General features: G+C 39.1%; 1 protein-coding gene across 3 annotated transcripts in view; it reads left to right on the top strand.

Moving 5' to 3' along the window:
* The window catches only part of LOC123504453, a 76,293-nt gene extending 57,099 nt beyond the window's left edge, over window positions 1-19,194 (top strand). For all 3 annotated transcript variants that reach the window (XM_045254971.1, XM_045254973.1, XM_045254974.1), the window contains exons 22-24: window positions 11,343-11,528; window positions 12,045-12,145; window positions 18,654-19,194. In XM_045254971.1, the coding sequence (XP_045110906.1) occupies window positions 11,343-11,528; window positions 12,045-12,145; window positions 18,654-18,749 (383 nt within the window). In that variant the 3' untranslated portion in view covers window positions 18,750-19,194. The remainder of the gene's footprint in view (window positions 1-11,342; window positions 11,529-12,044; window positions 12,146-18,653) is intronic.
* Window positions 19,195-19,763: the final 569 nt, after the last annotated feature.

Consider the following 19,763-nt stretch of genomic DNA (forward strand, 5'->3'; position numbering starts at 1 on the left):
ACGTAGGAAAGGGCAAAAAAAGAAGGAAAAAAAAAAAGGCCCACATGAGTGCTGGCTCTCTAAAAAGTGTAAAAAGGGCAAAAACCGTCAGCCAAAGTAGGGGTAGCAAATGCCCAAGGCTGGAATATGCAGCAGTGGTATAGTGTCCGAGCTCTGAAAAAGATACAGAAGATTGCTACAAAGATGGTGACAGAATTAAAGGACCTCCCATATGAAGAACGACTGAAGGAAAATGGGACTGCCAACATTACAAGATAGAAGAGAACGTGGGGACCTAACAACAATGTACAAGATAGTAAATGATATTGAAAAGATAGACAAAGAAAACCTGGTGCTGTTGATAGAAGAAAATGGAAGAAGAGGAGATGAAAAGAACATCAGGATTAGGTAGTGTGTGAAGGATATTGGCAAATACAGTTTTCCATACAGAGCGGTGGAAAAGTGGTATGCATTGGATAATGAAGTTGTTACAGCACATAATGTGCATAACTTAAAGGAAAAATTGCTAAATGGAGATATGGAGACAGGACACTATGAGCCCTGTTCGAACCCTGTACAATACAACTAGGTAAATACATGATGGGAGAGGAACAAATAATGAAGACAAAAGAGGTAAAAGATCTGGGAGTGATTATACAGGAAAATCTGAACCCAAAAAAACATATAAGTAAGATATTTGGATTAACTTAATTCATCTGTGCTGTTTATCTCTCCCCTAACTCCTCTGACTATAGTAAATTCTTTGACTATTTAACTTCCAAAGTGGAGCATATTCTTTCCCTCTACCCTTTCGCAGAGATTTCCATTCTTGGAGACTTCAATGTTCACCACCAGGGAGGCGGTGGCATAGTGGATAAGGTGGTGAGCGTGGGATTGGGCAGACGTCACGTGAGTTCGAATCCCACCACGTACAGCCTTAAAACACTTTGCCATTTGTCGAGTGGTGTAAAGTTACCTACATATCACCATGATACCCAGGTTCTAGGTGGTTACACTCAAGATGAGCTTTCCTTCTTATTGGAAGTTTGCCTACATTCAGCCTGTTTCTAAAAAGTGTGACAGCTCTAATCCCTGAAACTACTGTCCTATAGCTTTAATCTCTTGCTTGTCTAAAGTTTTTTAATCTATTCTCAATAGGAAGACTCTTAAACATCTGTCACTTCACAATCTTCTATCTGATTGCCAGTATGGCTTCCATTGAGGTCGTTCTACTGGTGATCTTCTGGCTTTCCTTACCAAGTCTTGGTCATCCTCTTTTAGAGATTTCGGTGAAACTTTTGCTATCGCGTTAGACATATCAAAAGCTTTTGATAGAGTCTGGCATAAAGCTTTGATTTCCAAACTGCCCTCCTATGATTTCTATTCTTTTCTGCAACTTTATCTCAAGTTTCCTTTCCGACCGTTCTACTGCTGCTGTGGTAGGTGGCCACTGTTCTCCTAAATTTATTAATAGTGATGTTCCTCAGGTTTCTGTCCTGTCACCGACTCTATTATTCATTATTGATATTCTTAACCAAACCTCTTGCCCTATCCACTCATGCTGATGATACCACCCTATATCTTTCCACATCCTTTCAGGGATGACCAACCCTTCAGTAAATCAACAGATCACACAGGGACGCCACAGAACGCCTGACTTCTGATCTTTCTAAGATTTCTGATTGGGGTAGAGAAAATATAGTAGTTTTCAATGCCTCAAAAACTTAATTCCTTCATCTATCAACTCGATTCAACCTTCCAGACAACTATCCCCTCTTCTTCAATGACACTCAACTGTCTCCCTCTTCCACACTGGATATCCTTGGTCTGTCCTTTACTCATAATCTTAACTGGAAACTTCACATCTCATCTCTTGCTAAAATAGCTTCTATGAAGTTAGGTGTTCTGAGGTGTCTCTGCCAGTTTTTCTCACCCCTCCAACTGCTTACTCTGTACAAGGGCCTTATCTGCCCCTGTGTGGATATGGAGTACTCTTCACATGTTTGGGGGGCTCCACTCACACAGTTTTATTAGATAGGGTGGAATCAAAAGCTTTTCATCTCATCAACTCCTCTCCTCTGACTGACTGTCTTCAGCCTCTCTCACCACTGAAATATTGCATCTCTCTCTATCTTTTATTGTTATTTTCATACTAACTGTTCTACTGATCTTGCTAACTGCATGTCTCCCCTCCTCCTGCGGCCTCACTGCACAAGGCTTTGTTCTTCCTCTCGTCCCTATTCTGTTCAACTCTCTTATGCAAGAATTAAACTACTCTTCAATCATTCATACCTTTCTCTGGTAAACTCTGGAACTCCCTACCTGCTTCTGTATTTCTGCCTTCCTATGACTTGTCTTTTTTTAAGAGAGAGGTATCAAGACATATTGCTCCCTAATTTTAGCTAATGCTTTTCTTTCCTCTAGAGAACCAGCAACCAAGTGGGCTTTTTTTTTTTTTTTTTTCCTTTTTTCTTTCTCTCCCTTGGTGAAGAAATTGATAAGTACTATAATAAGACCCAGATTGGAATATGCAGGAGTAGTGTGGACCCCTCATAAAAAGAAACACATAAGGAAGTTGGAGAGACTACAAAAAATGGCTACAAGAATGGTTCCAGAATTTGAAGGGATGACATATGAGGAGAGACTAAAGGCTATGGATCTACCAACCCTGGAACAGAGAAGGGAGAGAGGGGATCTGATACAAGTTTATAAATTGATCAACGGAATGGATAATGAGAAACTGATCCTGAGAGAAGAATATGACATTCGAAGCACAAGATCGCATATTTAAAAGATGAGAAAGGGAAGATGTCTGAGAGATGTTAAAAAATATAGTTTCCCACAAAGATGTGTTGAGACGTGGAATGGTTTGAGTGAAGAAGTGGTGTCAGCAACGAGTGTGCATAGTTTTAAAGAAAAATTGGAGAAGTGTAGATATGGAGACAGGGCCACATGAGCATAAAGCCCAGGCCCTGTAAAACTACAACTAGGTAAATACACACACACACACACACACACACACACACACACACACACACACACACACACACACACACACACACACACACACACACACACACACACACAAATAGCGAACTATAAGAAATTGATGGAAGAAGGACTCGGTAAAGTCGAGAAAGAAAAAGAAAAGCTAAAAGATCTAGTTAACAAAGAAGAAGAAAGAGTACAAGACGTGATTAAAAAGAAGTACAAGCATGGAGAATCCAAGATAAGAAAGACAAGGAATCATTTCAAGAAGTATTTCAAGAACAGTTAAAAGAAAGAGATGAAAATATGACAAGCAAAATGATAGGAGTCCTCAAGAAAAAGAAAATTTAGTAAGAGAAATTATGGAAAAAAGAAGAGTGTAATTATTTTTGGACTGAAAGAAAAAATGTTAAATATAGACCAAGAAGGAAAAAGACGAAATGAAATCAGTAAAGACCTACTAAAACATCTGAATGATGAGGATAGACAGAACTTAGAAGAGGAAGTAGAAGAAATCCATAGAATGGGACCATATCAAGAAGGAACAGTGAGACCAATTAAGATATTACTAAAATCACAAGCAGCAGCAGAAGAAGTACTATATAGAAAAACGAAACTCAGAGAAACAGAAGGTTGCAAAGATATATATATAAAGAAAAATAGAAACGAGGAGGAAAGGAAGAGACACAATGAACTGGTGGCAGAAGCAAGAGAAAAAATAATGAAAGGTCAGAGGAGGAAAGAAGGCATTTTTGGAGAATTATAGGAGACAGGATAAGGAAATGGTATATAAAAGAGAAAGAAGAGAAAAGAATGGAGCAAGTTTAACTAAAAATGATAAGAACAAGAGATTAAAAATGATGTATACAAACATAGATGGGATTTTATCTAGTAAATTAGAATTAAGAGATTACATAAAGAAAGAAGAACCAGATATTGTATGCCTGGTGGAAACAAAGTTAAATGAGGCAATAAAAATAGACATAGATAAAAGGTATAATATATGGAGGAGAGACAGAGTGGGTAAAGGAGGAGGAGGAGTCATGATGATGTTAAGGAAGGAGATAGTGGTAAATCAAGTGGAGTTTGGGAAGGAAAATCAGAAATACTGTATGTTAAGATGCATATTAACAAAAGGAGTTAACAATCATTGGAACATATGTGCCACCAAAACAAACTCATGGACTAACCAAGAATATAGAGACATGATAGATGACACAATAAGGAGTCTTACAAGAATCATTAAGGAAAGGAGAAAAGTGATATTGGTAGGAGATTTCAACTGTAAGGAGGTAGACTGGGAAAATTATGAAAGTGGTATGGGGAAGATGCCTGGGAGATAGATTCCTGAACCTAATGATAGATAATTTGATGGTCCAAAGAGTAAAGGAAAACACAAGATTCAGAGGAAATGATGAGCCGGCAAGATTAGACCTAGTTTTTACAAGGGATATACCAATTAACGATGATATAAGATACAATTGCCCATTGGGAAAGAGTGACCATGTAATATTAGAGATGGATATAGAAGAAGGAAAGGAAGATAGAGATGAATCATACAAAGGAGACCGATTAAATTACAGAAAGGCTGATATTGAGAATCTCAAGAACTATTTTAAAAACGTAAACTGGGAGGAGATGGAAAACTCATTAACGGTTCAAGAGAAAGATTACTATGGAAGTTAGAGGAGAAGGGTGGCTTAAAAGGAAGCACATTGAGATGGATGAAGAATTACTTAAGGGGGAGAGAAATAAGGACGATAGTTAAAGATATGAAGTCCAAGTGGAGAACAGTAGACAGCGGAGTGCCACAGGGTCAGTATTGAAATAGATTTCGTATATATAAATGACATGCCAGAGGAGTGAACAGCTACATAAATCTGTTTATGGACGATGCGAAACTGTGCAGAGTCATTAAACAAAAGAGGATTGTGAAATACTACAGGAAGACTTAAACAAGATCTGGAAATGGAGCAAAAATGGGAGATGGAATTCAATGTGGACAAAAGCCATGTCATGGAAATGGGAAAAGTGAAAGACGACCAGTGGGAATCTATAAGATGGGAGATGGAGTAGAACTAGAAAAGTAAAAAGGAAAAGGACTTGGGAGTGACAATGGAAGAAAATAATCAACCAGTAAGCCATATTGATAGAATTTTCAGAGACGTATAATTTGCTAAGGAATATTGGAGTAGCATTTCACTATATGGACAAGGAAATGATGAAGAAATTGATAAGTACTAAAATAAGACCTAGATTGGAATATGCAGGAGTTATGTGGACTCCCCATAAAAAGAAACACATAAGAAAATTAGAGAGACTACAAAAAATGGCTACAAGAATGGTTTCAGAATTTAAAGGGATGGCATATGAGGAGAGACTAAAGGCAATGGATCTACCAACCTTGGAGCAGAGAGGAGAGAGAGGGGATCTGACACAAGTTTATAAATTGATTAACGGAATGGATGAAGTGGATAATGAGAAACTGATCCTGAGAGAAGAATATGACTTTAGAACAGTGGTTCAATAAGATCGAAGTGAAAAAACTCAGTAGAGACATGGTAGCCTGTGCAATGGTAGATATTTAGAGAAAGCAAAACATATATTTTCTTAATTTTCTCTTACTGAAGAAAAGTTAGTGCTGTAAACACTATCACTATTTTTTCATGTTTGATAGATTCATATTGAGGGGAGAAATCTTTCTGAGATATCAAGGGGTGCGGGAACTGAAAAAGGTTAAGAACCACTGCTTTAGAAGCACAAGATCGCATAGTAAGAAACTAAGGAAGGGACGATGTCTGAGAGATGTTAAAAATTTAGTTTCCAAAAGATGTGTTGAGACTTGGAACAGTTTGAGTGAGGAAGTGGTATCAGCAAAGAGTGTACATAGTTTTAAAGAAAAATTGGATAAGTGTAGATATGGAGACGGGACCACACGAGCATAAAGCCCAGGCCCTGTAAAACTACAACTAGGTAAATACAACTAGGTAAATACACACACACACACACACACACACACAACAAACACACACACACACACACACACACACACAAAAAAAAAAAAAAAAAAAAAAAAAAAAAAAAAAAATCTGGATTTAAAAGGCCTTTGATAAGGTACAAACTTGAAATGGTAGGAGGAGTGATGGCAGTACTAAAATGGATGGAAGACACACACATGTGACAAAGAGCGAACTACTCCATAATAAGACCCAGATTGGAATATGCAGGAGTTGTGTGGACCCCCCCATATAAAGAAACACATATGAAGTTGAAGAGACTACAAAAAATGGCTACAAGAATGGTTCCAGAATTTGAAGGAATGACATATGAGGAGAGACTAAAGGCTATGGATCTACCAACCCTGGAACAGAGAAGGAGAGGGAAACACATATGAAGTTGATCTGATACAAGTTTATAAATTGATCAATGGAATTGATAAAGTGGATAATGAGAAATTGATCCTGAGAGAAGAATATGACATTCGAAGCACAAGATTGCATAGTAAAAAACTGAAGAAGGGAAGATGTCTGAGAGATGTTAAAAAATATAGTTTCCTGCAAAGATGTGTTTTGAAGGAATGACATATGAGGAGAGACTAAAGGCTATGGATCTACCAACCCTGGAACAGAGAAGGGAGAGAGGGAATCTGATACAAGTTTATAAATTGCTCAACGGAATGGATAAAGTGGATAATGAGAAACTGATCGTGAGAGAAGAATATGACACTTGAAGCACAAGATTGCATAGTAAAAAACTGAAGAAGGGAAGATGTCTGAGAGATGTTAAAAAATATAGTTTCCTGCAAAGATGTTGAGACATGGAACAGTTTGAGTGAGGAAGTAGTGTCAGCAACGAGTGTGTATAGTTTTAAAGAAAAATTGGGTAAGTGTAGATATGGAGACAGGGCCACACAAGCATAAAGTCCAGGCCCTGTAAAACTACAACTAGGTAAATACACACTGGCGCACTCTGGTGGGAGGTGGGCGTGGAAACAGCTGATCTTCAGGAAACAAAACCAGCAATCACTTCAATTGCCTAGAAATGTGTAGTAGGGAAGTAGGGCTGTATATTCATGCAGGGTCCTGCCTCCATACTACAAAGAATGGATTTTAAGAGGGAAATATACATAAAAAGCAAAGCCATGGCTTTTGCTTTGAAAGAAAGAGAAAACATGGGAATCGTCCCTCCAAGGATTTAGTGAAGAGACTGACAAAGAATTGCAAGTGAAAATGCAAATTAGGAAAATGAACCTTATGGAAAGTAGCCTCAGTGATTTAATAGAAAGAATGATAAATTTAGAAAAGAGACAGCATGATGTAGAAAAAAACAAGGCTCTGAAGACCTAGTGTGCCCAACTAAAGGAAAAATTAAAAGAAGATGGAAAGTTAGTAAAGAAAACAGGAAAATGAAGTAATAAAAATGAAAGGCAATTGTTTCGAATGGAAAAAAAGAAAAAAGAGGAGGAAAAGTTAGTTTAGAAAAATCATGGAAACAACAGAAAGAAAAGGTAGACCTAACCCAAGAGATAGTGAAGGTAATCAAACAGATGGAATCGATGGTAAGGGATACAGGACCTATAAATACAACTAGGTAAACACACACACACACACACACACACACACACACACACACACACACACACACACACACACACACACACACACACACACACACACACACACACACGGTAGCTCAGTGGTTAGAGCGCTGGCTTCAAAGAGATGACCGGGTTCGATTCCCCGGCCGGGTGGGGATATTTGGGTGTGTCTCCTTTCACGTGTAGTGTTCACCTAGCAGTGAGTAGGTGCAGGATGTAAATCGAGGAGTTGTGACCTTGTTGTCCCGGTGTGTGGTGTGTGCCTGGTCTCAGGCCTATCCGAAGATCGGAAACAATGAGCTCTGAGCTCGTTCCGTAGGGTAACGTCTGGCTGTCTCGTCAGAGACTGCAGCAGATCAAACAGTGAATTACACACACACACTGCCTATGGTGTTTGCAGGGCCCATATCTCTGTGGGGTATAGTTAGCATCCTGTCAGTGTCCTGCTCTTGAAAAGTGCAGAAAGTGGGCCATTTTCAAGTGAAAATGGGGAGTCCCTAACCAGAGAGTGTCAGCTTTTTTTATTGAAAACAGCTGGCGGTAACATGACGTCCACCCCTAAAATGTGAAAGATTTGAAGGATTTGTGACCACTCCAAGTGGACTAAACAAATTAGACATGGACTCAAGAATTCAGGCATTAGAGAGTAAGTTTCTAAATATTAGATCTATAGAAGAGAAGTTAGATAGGGTTATAGCAGAGAATGATACCTTCAAAAAAGAAATTACATGCTAATGAGGGAGAACAAGGAATTACTGAAAGAGGAAGTGGAAATGGAAAAAGAAAATCAACATCTAAGGAAACAATGTAACGAAATGAAGGCTAAACTACTTGAAATGGAAAAGAAAATATCCGAAGGTGACTTAGGGAAGGAGGAGTGCCTCAACCTAATTGATGCTAAATTGAAGAAAGTGAAACATGAAAACGAAGAAGTACAGAAGTCCTTCAAAGAGATAATGAAAAAGCAAGAAGAAGAAAATAAAGTGATTACACAGAGTGAAATGGTTAAGGCTTTGAAGGAAAATGAGTATGTAGTGAGTGATATTGCTGAAAAGAAAAAATGCGTGATCATAACGGGTTTGAGAGAGGAAACTAACAGGAATTGGCAAGATAGAAGATAGGAGGGATAAGGAAAATGACAGGATTAAGTTTTTATTGAATAAGATCTCCGAGGAGGATGAATGCCTATATGCTGAGGTAGAGGAAAGTGTGAGACTAGGAGCTTATGAAGAAGGCAAAAGTAGACCATTAAAATTGAAATTAAAGTCTCAGGTGACAGCCGAGGTCTTGCTGAGGAGGGCCTGGAGACTTAAAGACTACGAGGAAACCAAAACAATTTACATAAGAAGAAATATGACATTGGAGGAAAGAATGAAAATGAGAGAGCTTGTAACTGAAGTGAGAGAGAAGAATGAGGAAAGAACCGAGGAGGAAAAGACCAAGTTTTTTTGAAGGATGAGAAATGGGAGGCTTAAGAAGTGGTGGATAAAACAGACAGAATTGACAGTACACTGACTGAAACATGGAAGAAAGAGATTAGGAATGGAATTCAAGTGACATACATGAATATAGATGGATTTCTGTCTAAAAGGTTAGAATGTATGGATTACCTAAGAAACAGTGAACCGGACATAATGTGTGTGGTGGAAACAAAGTTAAGGCCCGAAATAAAGCTAGATTGGTTTGATGTAAAACACTACAAAGTATGGAGAAATGATAGAAAGAATAAAGGAGGTGGTGGTATAATGGTTTTTATTAAAAAAAGATCTGATAGTGAAGGAGGTGAACTTTAGTAAGGGAAATGAGGAAGTGATAAGTATACTTATAACAGATGGTAAGAGGGACATTAATATTATAACAGTATACATACCACCCAGAACCAGTGCTTGGAATTATGAACAGTATCAAGTGGTGATGAGAAATACTCTAGACAGAATGAAACAGGAACTCACCAGAAAGGATAGAGTGATGATAGTCGGGAACTTTAATAGTAAGGAAATAGTGTGGGAAGACTACGAAGTGGTGAATGGTGGTGAGTGGGCAGAGGAATTGTTAAACGTAGCAACAAATAACTTGATGACACAGTGGGTGAGATCACCAACAAGGTGCAGGGGACAGGATGTTGCAGCAAGGTTGGATTTGATATTCACCAGGGGCATCTCCCTAAAAGAGGATATTGAACATGAATGTCCCTTGGGGAAAAGCAACCATGATGTCCTAAGATTTGAGCTGGATACGGAATTAAGCACGGAAAAGAGTGTTGAGTACATGGATGAAAAATTAGATTATGTCAGGGCAAATTATAACCATATAAGAGAGTTCTTTAATGAGATTGACTGGTCTGTGGTGTACCAGGAAGTGGTGTGCAATTGAAATATGATAAATTTATGGATTTATATAACTGTGCTGTGAAGAAGTTTGTGCCATATCACAGAATGAGGACTTTAAATAATAAGCAGTGTTTTAATAGAAATTGTGAAGAAGCACAAAAGAACAAAGAAAAGGCATGGAAGAAACTTAAGAAAAACAGTGAAGTATTATCAAGAGAAGTCTACAAAACAGCAAGGAATAGATATGTTGAAGTAAGGAGAACAGCACGTAATCCAACCATCTCTGCTTCCCTCGACTCAGTCCATTGTGTTTTCTTCAGTTTCCATTCCCTTTCAAGCCTTTCATTCTGCTCACTAATCATTTCCTTAAAGTCATCTTTCTCCTTTACTACTCTCTCCATTTTCTCCTCCAACCGTCTCTTGTATTTTTCAACCTCCACCTTCAAATGCGCATTCTCATCCACCAATCGTTTTTCATTTTCCTCCAGTCTCTTAACTCTTTCCTTCAAAGCCTTGCTGAATTCTCTATCCTGCTCCTCCTCACTCCTCTGAACTTTTAATTCCTTCACTAACTCCTCAAATCTCTTCTCCAACATCACCAATCTACCTTGCAATGTTGCCCTGTTGAAGCTGGACTCATGCTTTGACTGGCCACTTTCGGCTTTGCTCCCTGGGCCTCATCAACATATTTTGAATTTGGTAATTTATTCCTTACCGGTCTATCCATTTTTCCTTACTTTTCCTGGGAACATGTGGGTGTGTGGTCACTGGGGGCCAGGCCTGGTAGTTACGTGTGTGGTTGGATGCGTTGGCGGCTGCTATGGCTGGCCTTTGTGGGTTCCTGCTCTGTCGTTTGGAGTGTGGAGGTTCTCCCACCTCCGATCACTCCCATGTACACGCCACCAGGCTACGTTCACTCTGTACACTCGTTCACTCGCTCTGGTCGCCCCTCAATAGCAATAACTATTCTCACTCAAGCACATTGCTTATTTTTTCTAATTTAGTTTAATAGCATGAAGTTGTACATTTTTTAAGGTCATTGAGAGATTTGTGCCTTCAGAATCCACTGCTAGTGCTAGTGTCAGGATAATTTTCAAAAGAATCACCAGGGCTGAGTGTTTTGCAGTCAGTCTTCATTGTCCAGTCCAGAATAGGATTTAAAACATCTTGTGATCCTAATGGAACCCTTCCTATTTTCTGCAAGGATTCTGCTTCTGTGTCATTTCTCTGCTCAATAAAACTTCTCTTGATAAATTTTTGTTTAGTCTTATTGAATGTTTGTATGTGTGGGTGTTATTTGTAATTTGGTGTGGGAGCTTATGTCAGCTATTACCTTTTGTGGAAATAATTGTTTTGTATACAGATAGACTATTATGGATTGTGCAGCTAAGTTATGATAATAAAATATTTTTTCAATAAAATAGTAAAATATTCTTTCATTCTTAAAGCGCTGCATGCAGCACAAGCCCAGGCAGCATTTGCGCAGCAATTGATACGGAGTCAAACCCCAGCAGCAGGTAATATTGGCCCAGCCCACCACAGACTGCCTAACACCAATCCTCCAGGACCCCTTCATCAACTCCTGCTCAATAACAACAATCCTGCCAACTCTTTGCACCATCATCATAAGTCAGGTAATTTTAAATTAATATTCTTTTCTGCATTTTAAGTTTGTGTTAGAGTTTATGGCCATTCAATTGTAGACTCACACACACTCTCTCTCTCTCTCTCTCTCTCTCTCTCTCTCTCTCTCTCTCTCTCTCTCTCTCTCTCTCTCTCTCTCTCTCTCTCTCTCTCTCTCTCTCTCTTGCCTACTTTGACTCCACAAATACATACCATTCTCCACAGTAATGAATAGAGGAAGTTCTGTGACAATCATACAATCATCAGTTCCTCATATTTATATAAGGCAATGATATATGATATACTGGAGATGTATTTGAGGAATATATAAGGTAAAATGTTCATGTAACTTTCTATGGTTGGCTTGCCTTGTCAACTTCTTTTTTTATTTGTGCTATTATTTTTCATTTTCATATGTAATGGTAAAAAGATGGCATTATAATTACTACCAACCAGAATCAATAGTACAACAAATTGATATTTTGATTAACATTCCCAATAAATTAATGATCACTTCTTAATTGCAGAGGGTGGTTTGCATGTTCCGATTATGCCCATGGGAGGCAATTCACATCGCAGTTCACCTGTCAACTTGGCCCAGTTCTTTGGCAGAGATATCATGTCACAGGTGAGTGAGGCTTTATTTCAATATGTGATTTTGGTTATTAAATCTTATGCTTCAATTTAATTAATTTTTTTTTTTTTTTTCCTCCTTAGCTAATGACCACTTTTATTGCCTCTACTGTCTAGAAATGCCACCTGAATTTCAGATTTTTCTATTGACTGAATGTTATGGACAAGTAAGAGTAATGTAGAAAATAAAAAGATGTACAGTAATACTCTGCTTAACGAACGTTCATCTAACGAATTTCCAGTTTAACATACTATATAAAGTTAGACCAAAAAGTCCGCATAATGTACAACCACATCCATTTTAGCGAATTTTCTGGGTTTGAATTTGCCGAGTGAGGGACCGAATGTGGCAGCTTCGCTGTGATTGTCTGGCTCCCCGCCTGTCTCTAGTGCTACTGGAGCTGGATCCAAGATTCTTTAACAACCTCAGAGCAACCTCCTGCTGTGAAATGGCTTCCATGAATGCTTGGAGGGACGGTGACGAGGTTACTCTTAGGTTGCTTTGAACACCACCTCTGGAGATGGTGTTACTGTCTTATACAGTCAAACCTCGCCCAACACGATAGTTATGTTCCTGAGCTCGTCGTGCATGGCGAGATTCATGTTGGGCGAATAATTGGCCCTATAGGAAAATAGGGGTTACATTCCCAGATCCTCCCAAAAAACACTTTTTTTTTTTTACCAAAAAGACTGAAAAAAACAACAATAAATGAAGTACCAAACACACATTTGATTTAACTACAATACTAGTACAGTAATACTCTGCTTAACAAACAGGATAGGGGGTGTCAAAGCTGTTCGTAGAGCGGAAATTCGTTAAGCTGACGTAATCCCATAGGAAATAATGGAAATAGGGGGATGCGTTCTGGGCTGATCCACAACATACCACATGGGTAAAAAAACAAAATATATATATTTCTATTAGCTTTTTACAAGCCTTGCCCCCAAGAAAGGATTGTTTTGTAATGCATAAAGTGAAATCTTACATGGAATACCAAAAAAATAAAGCAGAGATGATGAGATTGGCCACAGGCAGCGGAGACTCCGGCGACTTGGCCGCTTCCTCCTCTTCTTGTTACCTTTTTAGTTTGGCGTGTTGTCTTTCACCACGATAATATTACATTTGTTTCCACTCCTCTATTGCCTGCTATAATGGATATCATATCTTAGTATTCATATATGCTCATACCATGAGGATAACCTGGACTCTGTGGCAGTAAGTGATAATGAATTACTTATGAAATACTGCAGTATTTCATTAGTAATTCACTATCACTCATTGCCATGGAGTCCAGGTTATCCTCATGGCATGAGCGTATATGAATACAGGCAACCCCCGCTTAACGAAGGGGTTACGTTCCTAAAAAACACTTCGTTAAGCGAAACTTCGTTAAGCGAACCGATTATAACAAGTTTAACCCCTGATTTGAACTTCCATTGAGAGTAAGCAAAGCGAGAGTGCATCATAGTACAGTAAAAGGTTTAATGAAAGTAAAAATTATGAAGTTAAACATTTAGGTAGCTTAATTTAAGTCATTATAATGTACACTAATGTATGTATGTACGTAACTTTATAATGTTGATGATCTTAACTTTATGAAGGAGGAGAGTGAAACGGAAATACACTAACCAGCAACCTGTGGAATGTAAACAAAGTGTGCATCATGGTACCGCATACAAAACTTATGTACCACATTTCCACAAGGCTTTCCATTTTATCCATTGTAGAGTCACGAGTTCAGGTGGTTCTTTAGCTTTCAAGGAAGATGCGGTCTCACCAGCCTTCTTAATAGAGTCTGCTGACTTGCTGATGGAGTCAAGATGGTGGAATAGAGTATTGGAGGGTCTGTGCGCCAGTCGGGTCTGTGCGCTAAGCCCTGGTGTTAAATCTCATAACACACAAACAGAGTGTTTAAATGGCGGGCCGTAGTTCAAATTTTCCCGCCAGTACCGTTCCAGTGTTGTGTTTGCGCCAGGGAGAGAGAGGCAGTGCGTCTTCCGCTATACTGAGGTAAGTTGTCTTCCGCTAACTGTTTCGTTAACACACATGAATATCAGTGTTAGTCACTGCTACCTATTTTGATACAAAACTGACATAACTTGTCAATCAATTCTTTGTTATAATACATGACTGTCAAATGGTTGAGGATAAACATGCCTGAGTGTCAGCAAATAGGAGAGGGCGTGGGTAGCGCAAACCCGCCACAAACGCTCATGGCGGGTCGCGCCCACCAGGCAAAAGCAACACTAGGCTAGAGTGCTTGTTTTGTTTTTGTTTTCTCTTTTTAGGCTATCTGCATTTTCAGTTTTTTTTTTTTTTTTTTTTTTTGGAAAAAATGAAAAAAAAAATATTCCATTATGCATGTTAATTTGTATTTTTGCTCTGATCCTTTTCAACAGCCCTTGCTGAAATGGCATCAACACAGCGGTACAAACAAGAACAAGTGGAGAAAGCTGTGGAGCTGGTAAGATCTAAACAGATGTCCCTGAATGCCGCCTCCAAAACTTTTGGTATCCCTTACGCCACCCTTGGGGATAAGGTCAGGGGAAGAAGACCTATGCAGCCTGCTCCCAAAACAGTTCTGTCAATGGAAGAGGAGAAGAAGCTAGTAGATTGGCTGATTGAAGTGTCTAAACGAGGTTTTGGACGGACCAAAGACGACCTCAAAGACATGGTGAAAACCATTCTCGATGATAGGGAAGAGAGGACTGTCTTCAAAAACAACCGCCCTGGAAAGGATTGGATGCGAGCCTTTTTCAAGAGGCATCCAGAGATACGGGAAAGAATTGGACAACCACTTGGCCGTGAGAGAGCAATTGTGACAAAGGATGCTCTAGGTGAATGGTTTCAGCAAATGAAACATTACCTGGACACCATCGATCCCACTTTGTTGACCTCTCCTGACCGGATCTTTAATGCTGATGAAAGTGGTTTTAATATATGTCCAAAGACAAAGAAAATCATCAGCATGACAGGAGCAAAACACGTCTACTCTGTCACAAGTGGCAAACGGCAGCAAGTGACAATGTTGGCCTGCTCCTCTGCCATGGGGCAGTACCTTCCACCGCTGCTGATCTTTCCCTACACCAGAGATCCTCGCTTCAATGCGTTGGAAGGTTTTGAAGAGGCTTTTTTTCAAAAAACTCCAAATGGTTGGATCACTGAGGTGGTCTTTCTTAGCTTTCTGAGGGACATTTTCATTCCCAAATTGGGAGAAAAGCGACCAGTGGTGCTGTTTGTGGACGGCCATTCCAGCCATCATTCCTGGCAATCTGCACGCTGTGTAACGAGAATGGTGTCATCCTTTACTGCCTGAAGGCGCATGCCAGTCACCTTATCCAGCCACTGGATCAAGCTTTCTTTGGGGCAATCAAACTAGCATGGAGTGAAGCCGTCAGAAAGTTTCAGTACCAAACTGGAGAGAGTGTCACCATGTGCACGTTTGCCCGCACACTAAAGAAAGCTTGGGACACTACAGCACGACCAGAGCTTGCTTACAAGGGATTTGTTAAGTCTGGGATCTATCCTTTTAACCCTGAGGTTGTACTCAACTCAGACAAGCTGAAGCCAAGCTGCAGTTTCTCCAGCGCTGCTCCAGTCACTCTCCCTACCTCAGCATCTTTTGGCATCACTGCTCTTCCCGCATGTACCCCAACAATCTCAACCTCTGTTCCTTCTGCTTCACCAGCAGCCAAATCCAAGTTCCCTGGGCCAGAACAAAGAACTCCCACTCTCTCAGCATTCTCCAACATTTTTGAGCTGATGAAGCTGAGCCTGTCATTAGGGGAAGGAACAACTCTAAAATTCATGAAGCGGTGCGAGGAGCGATACGACATGGATGACCCACCCTATGAAGACTGGAAGGTGTTGTTGGAGAAAACCTTACAGCCTGCCTCACAGTCCCTGCCTTCCACATCCCAGCCTGCCTCACAACCCCTGCCTTCCACATACCAGGCTGCCTCACAAACCCTGCCTTCCACATCCCAGCCTGCCTCACAACCCCTGCTTTACACATCCCAGGCTGCCTCACAAACCCTGCCTTCCACATCCCAGCCTGCCTCACAACCCCTGCTTTACACATCCCAGGCTGCCTCACAACCCCTGCCTTCCACATCCCAGCCTGCCTCACAACCCCTGCCTTACACATCCCAGCCTGCCTCACAACCCTTGCCTTCCACATCCCAGCCTGCTCCACAACCCCTGCCTTACACATCCCAGCCTGCTCCACAACCTCTGCCTTCTACAAAGAAAAATTCCAAAACGATTGATGATTACCTCACGCTGCCCTCATTCCCGAAGAAAAAAGGATTAAAAAAGACCATCGCAGTATTGCCATGCTCAATAAGCGGTGTTGAGTACCGGCAAATGATTGAAGAGAAACAGAGAAAGAAACGAGAGGAGGAGAGGGAGAAAATGGAAAGAAAAAGAAAGAGAGAAGAGAGAAAAAAAATTATAGAACAAGAAGCTGAAGCAAAGAGAAAGAGAATGGAGGAAAAGAAAAGGCAGAAGGAAAACAACAGGAAAGAAAAAGAAAAGAGAAAAAGGAAAGAAAAACGATTCAGGACACTTCAGTATGTTTCCCAAAAGCAGAAAGACAAGGAAACAGAAACTTCAGAGAGTGCGGATGAGCCAGTCTTGGACGATGACTCGGATGATGTAATTGATGATATGAACGAGCTCTGTGGAAAATGTCAATGTGAAACAAAAGGAAAGTTAAGGATAAAATGTGTATTGTGTGACAGCTGGTGGCATGCAGAATGTCTGAGTGAGATGAATTTGAGTGAAAAGTCTCAGGAGGACATTGATACAATGGATACTGAGTTTTTTGTAATAAATGTAATTAGGCTATTTTGATACTGTTGAATGATTTTTTTCACGGAGTATTCTTAAGATTTTCGTTTCGATTTCTGAAAGGCATTTATTTGTTATTTTGACACTGTTAAATGAAACATTTCACGGAATATTCTTAAGATTTTCGTTTTTAACTCTGAGACATTTATTTGTTATTTTGATACTGGTAAATGAAACTTTTCCCGGAGTATTGTTAAGATTTTTGTTTTGAACTCTGTGGGACATTTATTTGTTTATGATATTCATAACTAAAGCACAGTTTTTATGTTTGTCAATACACTATTTTAAAAAATAAAAAAAAGTTAGTTTGCAATCTTTCATTTATTTTTCCAAAGCTTTTACTCCTTGAGAGGCAAGAGGATTTATCAACTACCTATTGAGAGTGATTTTGATAGCTTGTAGATTAAAACAAAGAACTTAAGGCACCTAGCGCGATGACCCGACATGCCATAGCGCACTGACCCCCCCCCTGGCGCAACCCCCTCCTCAACCTAGCGCGTAGACCCGGCTGGGTGGCGCACAGACCCTACCTAACTTTCCCTTACTTACAGTGCACAATCGGGGAAACTGCAGCGATTGAGGGTAGCGCGTTACCCGCCATCATGAGCAGACAAAATTTTACACTCCTTGTTAAAATTTCGTTTTTGTATTCAAGTTTGGTGATTTTGTAGCAATTTTTTTTCTGCTTAGGGTAGCGCAAACTGCCTCCTCTACTCTATTATATATATATATATATATATATATATATATATATATATATATATATATATATATATATATATATATATATATATATATATATATATTTTTATATTATATATTATATATATATATATATATATATTTTTTTTTTTTTACCCATATGGTATGTTGGGGACCAGCCCAGAACGCATCCCCCCTATTTCCATTACCTATGGAAAAATTACGTCTGCTTAACGAATTTCCGCTCTACGAACAGCTTTGACACCCCCTATCCTGTTTGTTAAGCGGAGTATTACTGTACTTTAATTATTTTTGGGTTGTAATTCCCCACCAATTTTGGCATGACTTGGCTAGCTATGAGGTGGATAGAACTGGAGATGCAACTGTGGTTTCAAGATCATTCACATTGCTTTTATCGTCACTGTTATTAAGAAATAATGCTTGACGAATAGTGTATTTGTTGCTCAGTGAAAAAAAGGAGTTGTGGGAAAGCTGTGATGTGGGTACTTTGCTTTCTTCCCTGCTTCCTTCAAACATGATTTTTGTCTCTATCACTGTTTTCAATATAATTTGGTTACTTTCAGCAAAAACATATCATATTGGTTCAGCAGACAATCAAAATCCGGCATATGCACAATTGTTTTACCACAACACAATAACTCCTCTGTGGTGGGCAAACACAGAATAAGCTATAGTTTTCAGTAGGCTGGGCTGGTTGCCTGGATTTAAGGAAGGGAGGAGTGGTGATGCAGCTTGGGTAGACAAGTGTTGCCACCACCTCTCACACAGATTTTAGTTGCCTAGCTGCTGTAGTTTCTCTAATATGAATTGTTAAAATCACTGTTTGTATTTATACAAATGTGGCACTTGCAACAGATGCATGCTAGTCTGTATACATGTGTATATGGTACACTATGGATTAATGTTGAACTGCTTTTTTTATCCTTAGGTTCAAGCTGGGGGATTACCAGATTTACCTGGAGGCAAGGTTTTGAGCCTGGAAGAGGTGGAGCGGCTACAACAGACACAGGCTGTCCCCAACTGAGCTGTGATGACAGCCAGTGGTGAGCCCAAAGAACTTTTGAACCATATCTTCCAGTGTTTTGGCTATTAGTATTTGGATCTCAGCACATTTTGGTAAGCTATTTCATCTGTGTTCGTCACCCAGAAACGTTATTGCTTGTGGTGAGAACTGAGTAGTTGGTGGTTTCTTTGAAGTGAAACGAGTGCAAATATTATTGTAAGTGAAAAAGAAAATAACACAAAATATCTAAATATATTCTGAATATTTAACTTATAGCAGCAGTGTTCTGAAATGAGTCAGTGGCTGCATTGTGCAAGAAAAGATTCTGTGACAGAAGTCAATTCCAAAACAAATGTCAGTGAATCTGCACATGTAATATACTTTGATTTCCAGTCTGTACCTCATTATTATTGATGCTTCAAGACACTACAGTGCTGAGGCATATAAATATATATATATATATATATATATATATATATATATATATATATATATATATATATATATATATATATATATATATATAACATAGTGTTGTGATCTGCAAGAAAACACGTTCATTGTACAAATAATGATAAGGACATTGGTCCTAAAACATTTATACAGTAAATGACAAATGTAAGTGTTGTCAGTGTTGACATAAAGACTTAAGTGTATAATGTGACAAAGATATGTGAATGAGCATTTTGAGTCCCATTCATCTTAAACTACAATTGGTGATAGAAGCACAGATATGTGACACCTGTGCTATTTCAAAATACTGCTATTTTATTTTTAAAGCAATTACATGTAAGTCTAACAGTGATGAGGTGTTTATTATTTTTTTACAAAACCAAATGTTGAGTGTGATATATATGTGCTTGCCACATACATTTATGTTAAGTGTGAGACTGAAGGACTTAATATAAAATATTTTTGTAAAGTTTGTAGTTCCTAAGGGAGTGATTGAAAAGTACTGTTGGCAACTTAGATCCCACTTGGAATGTATGCTAAAGATGTGGAATAATGGTGCTTAAGGTAGAATTGTGAGTAAAT

This window comes from Portunus trituberculatus, chromosome 16 (genome assembly GCF_017591435.1).
Source record: "Portunus trituberculatus isolate SZX2019 chromosome 16, ASM1759143v1, whole genome shotgun sequence".
NCBI classification, from domain to species: domain Eukaryota; kingdom Metazoa; phylum Arthropoda; class Malacostraca; order Decapoda; family Portunidae; genus Portunus; species Portunus trituberculatus.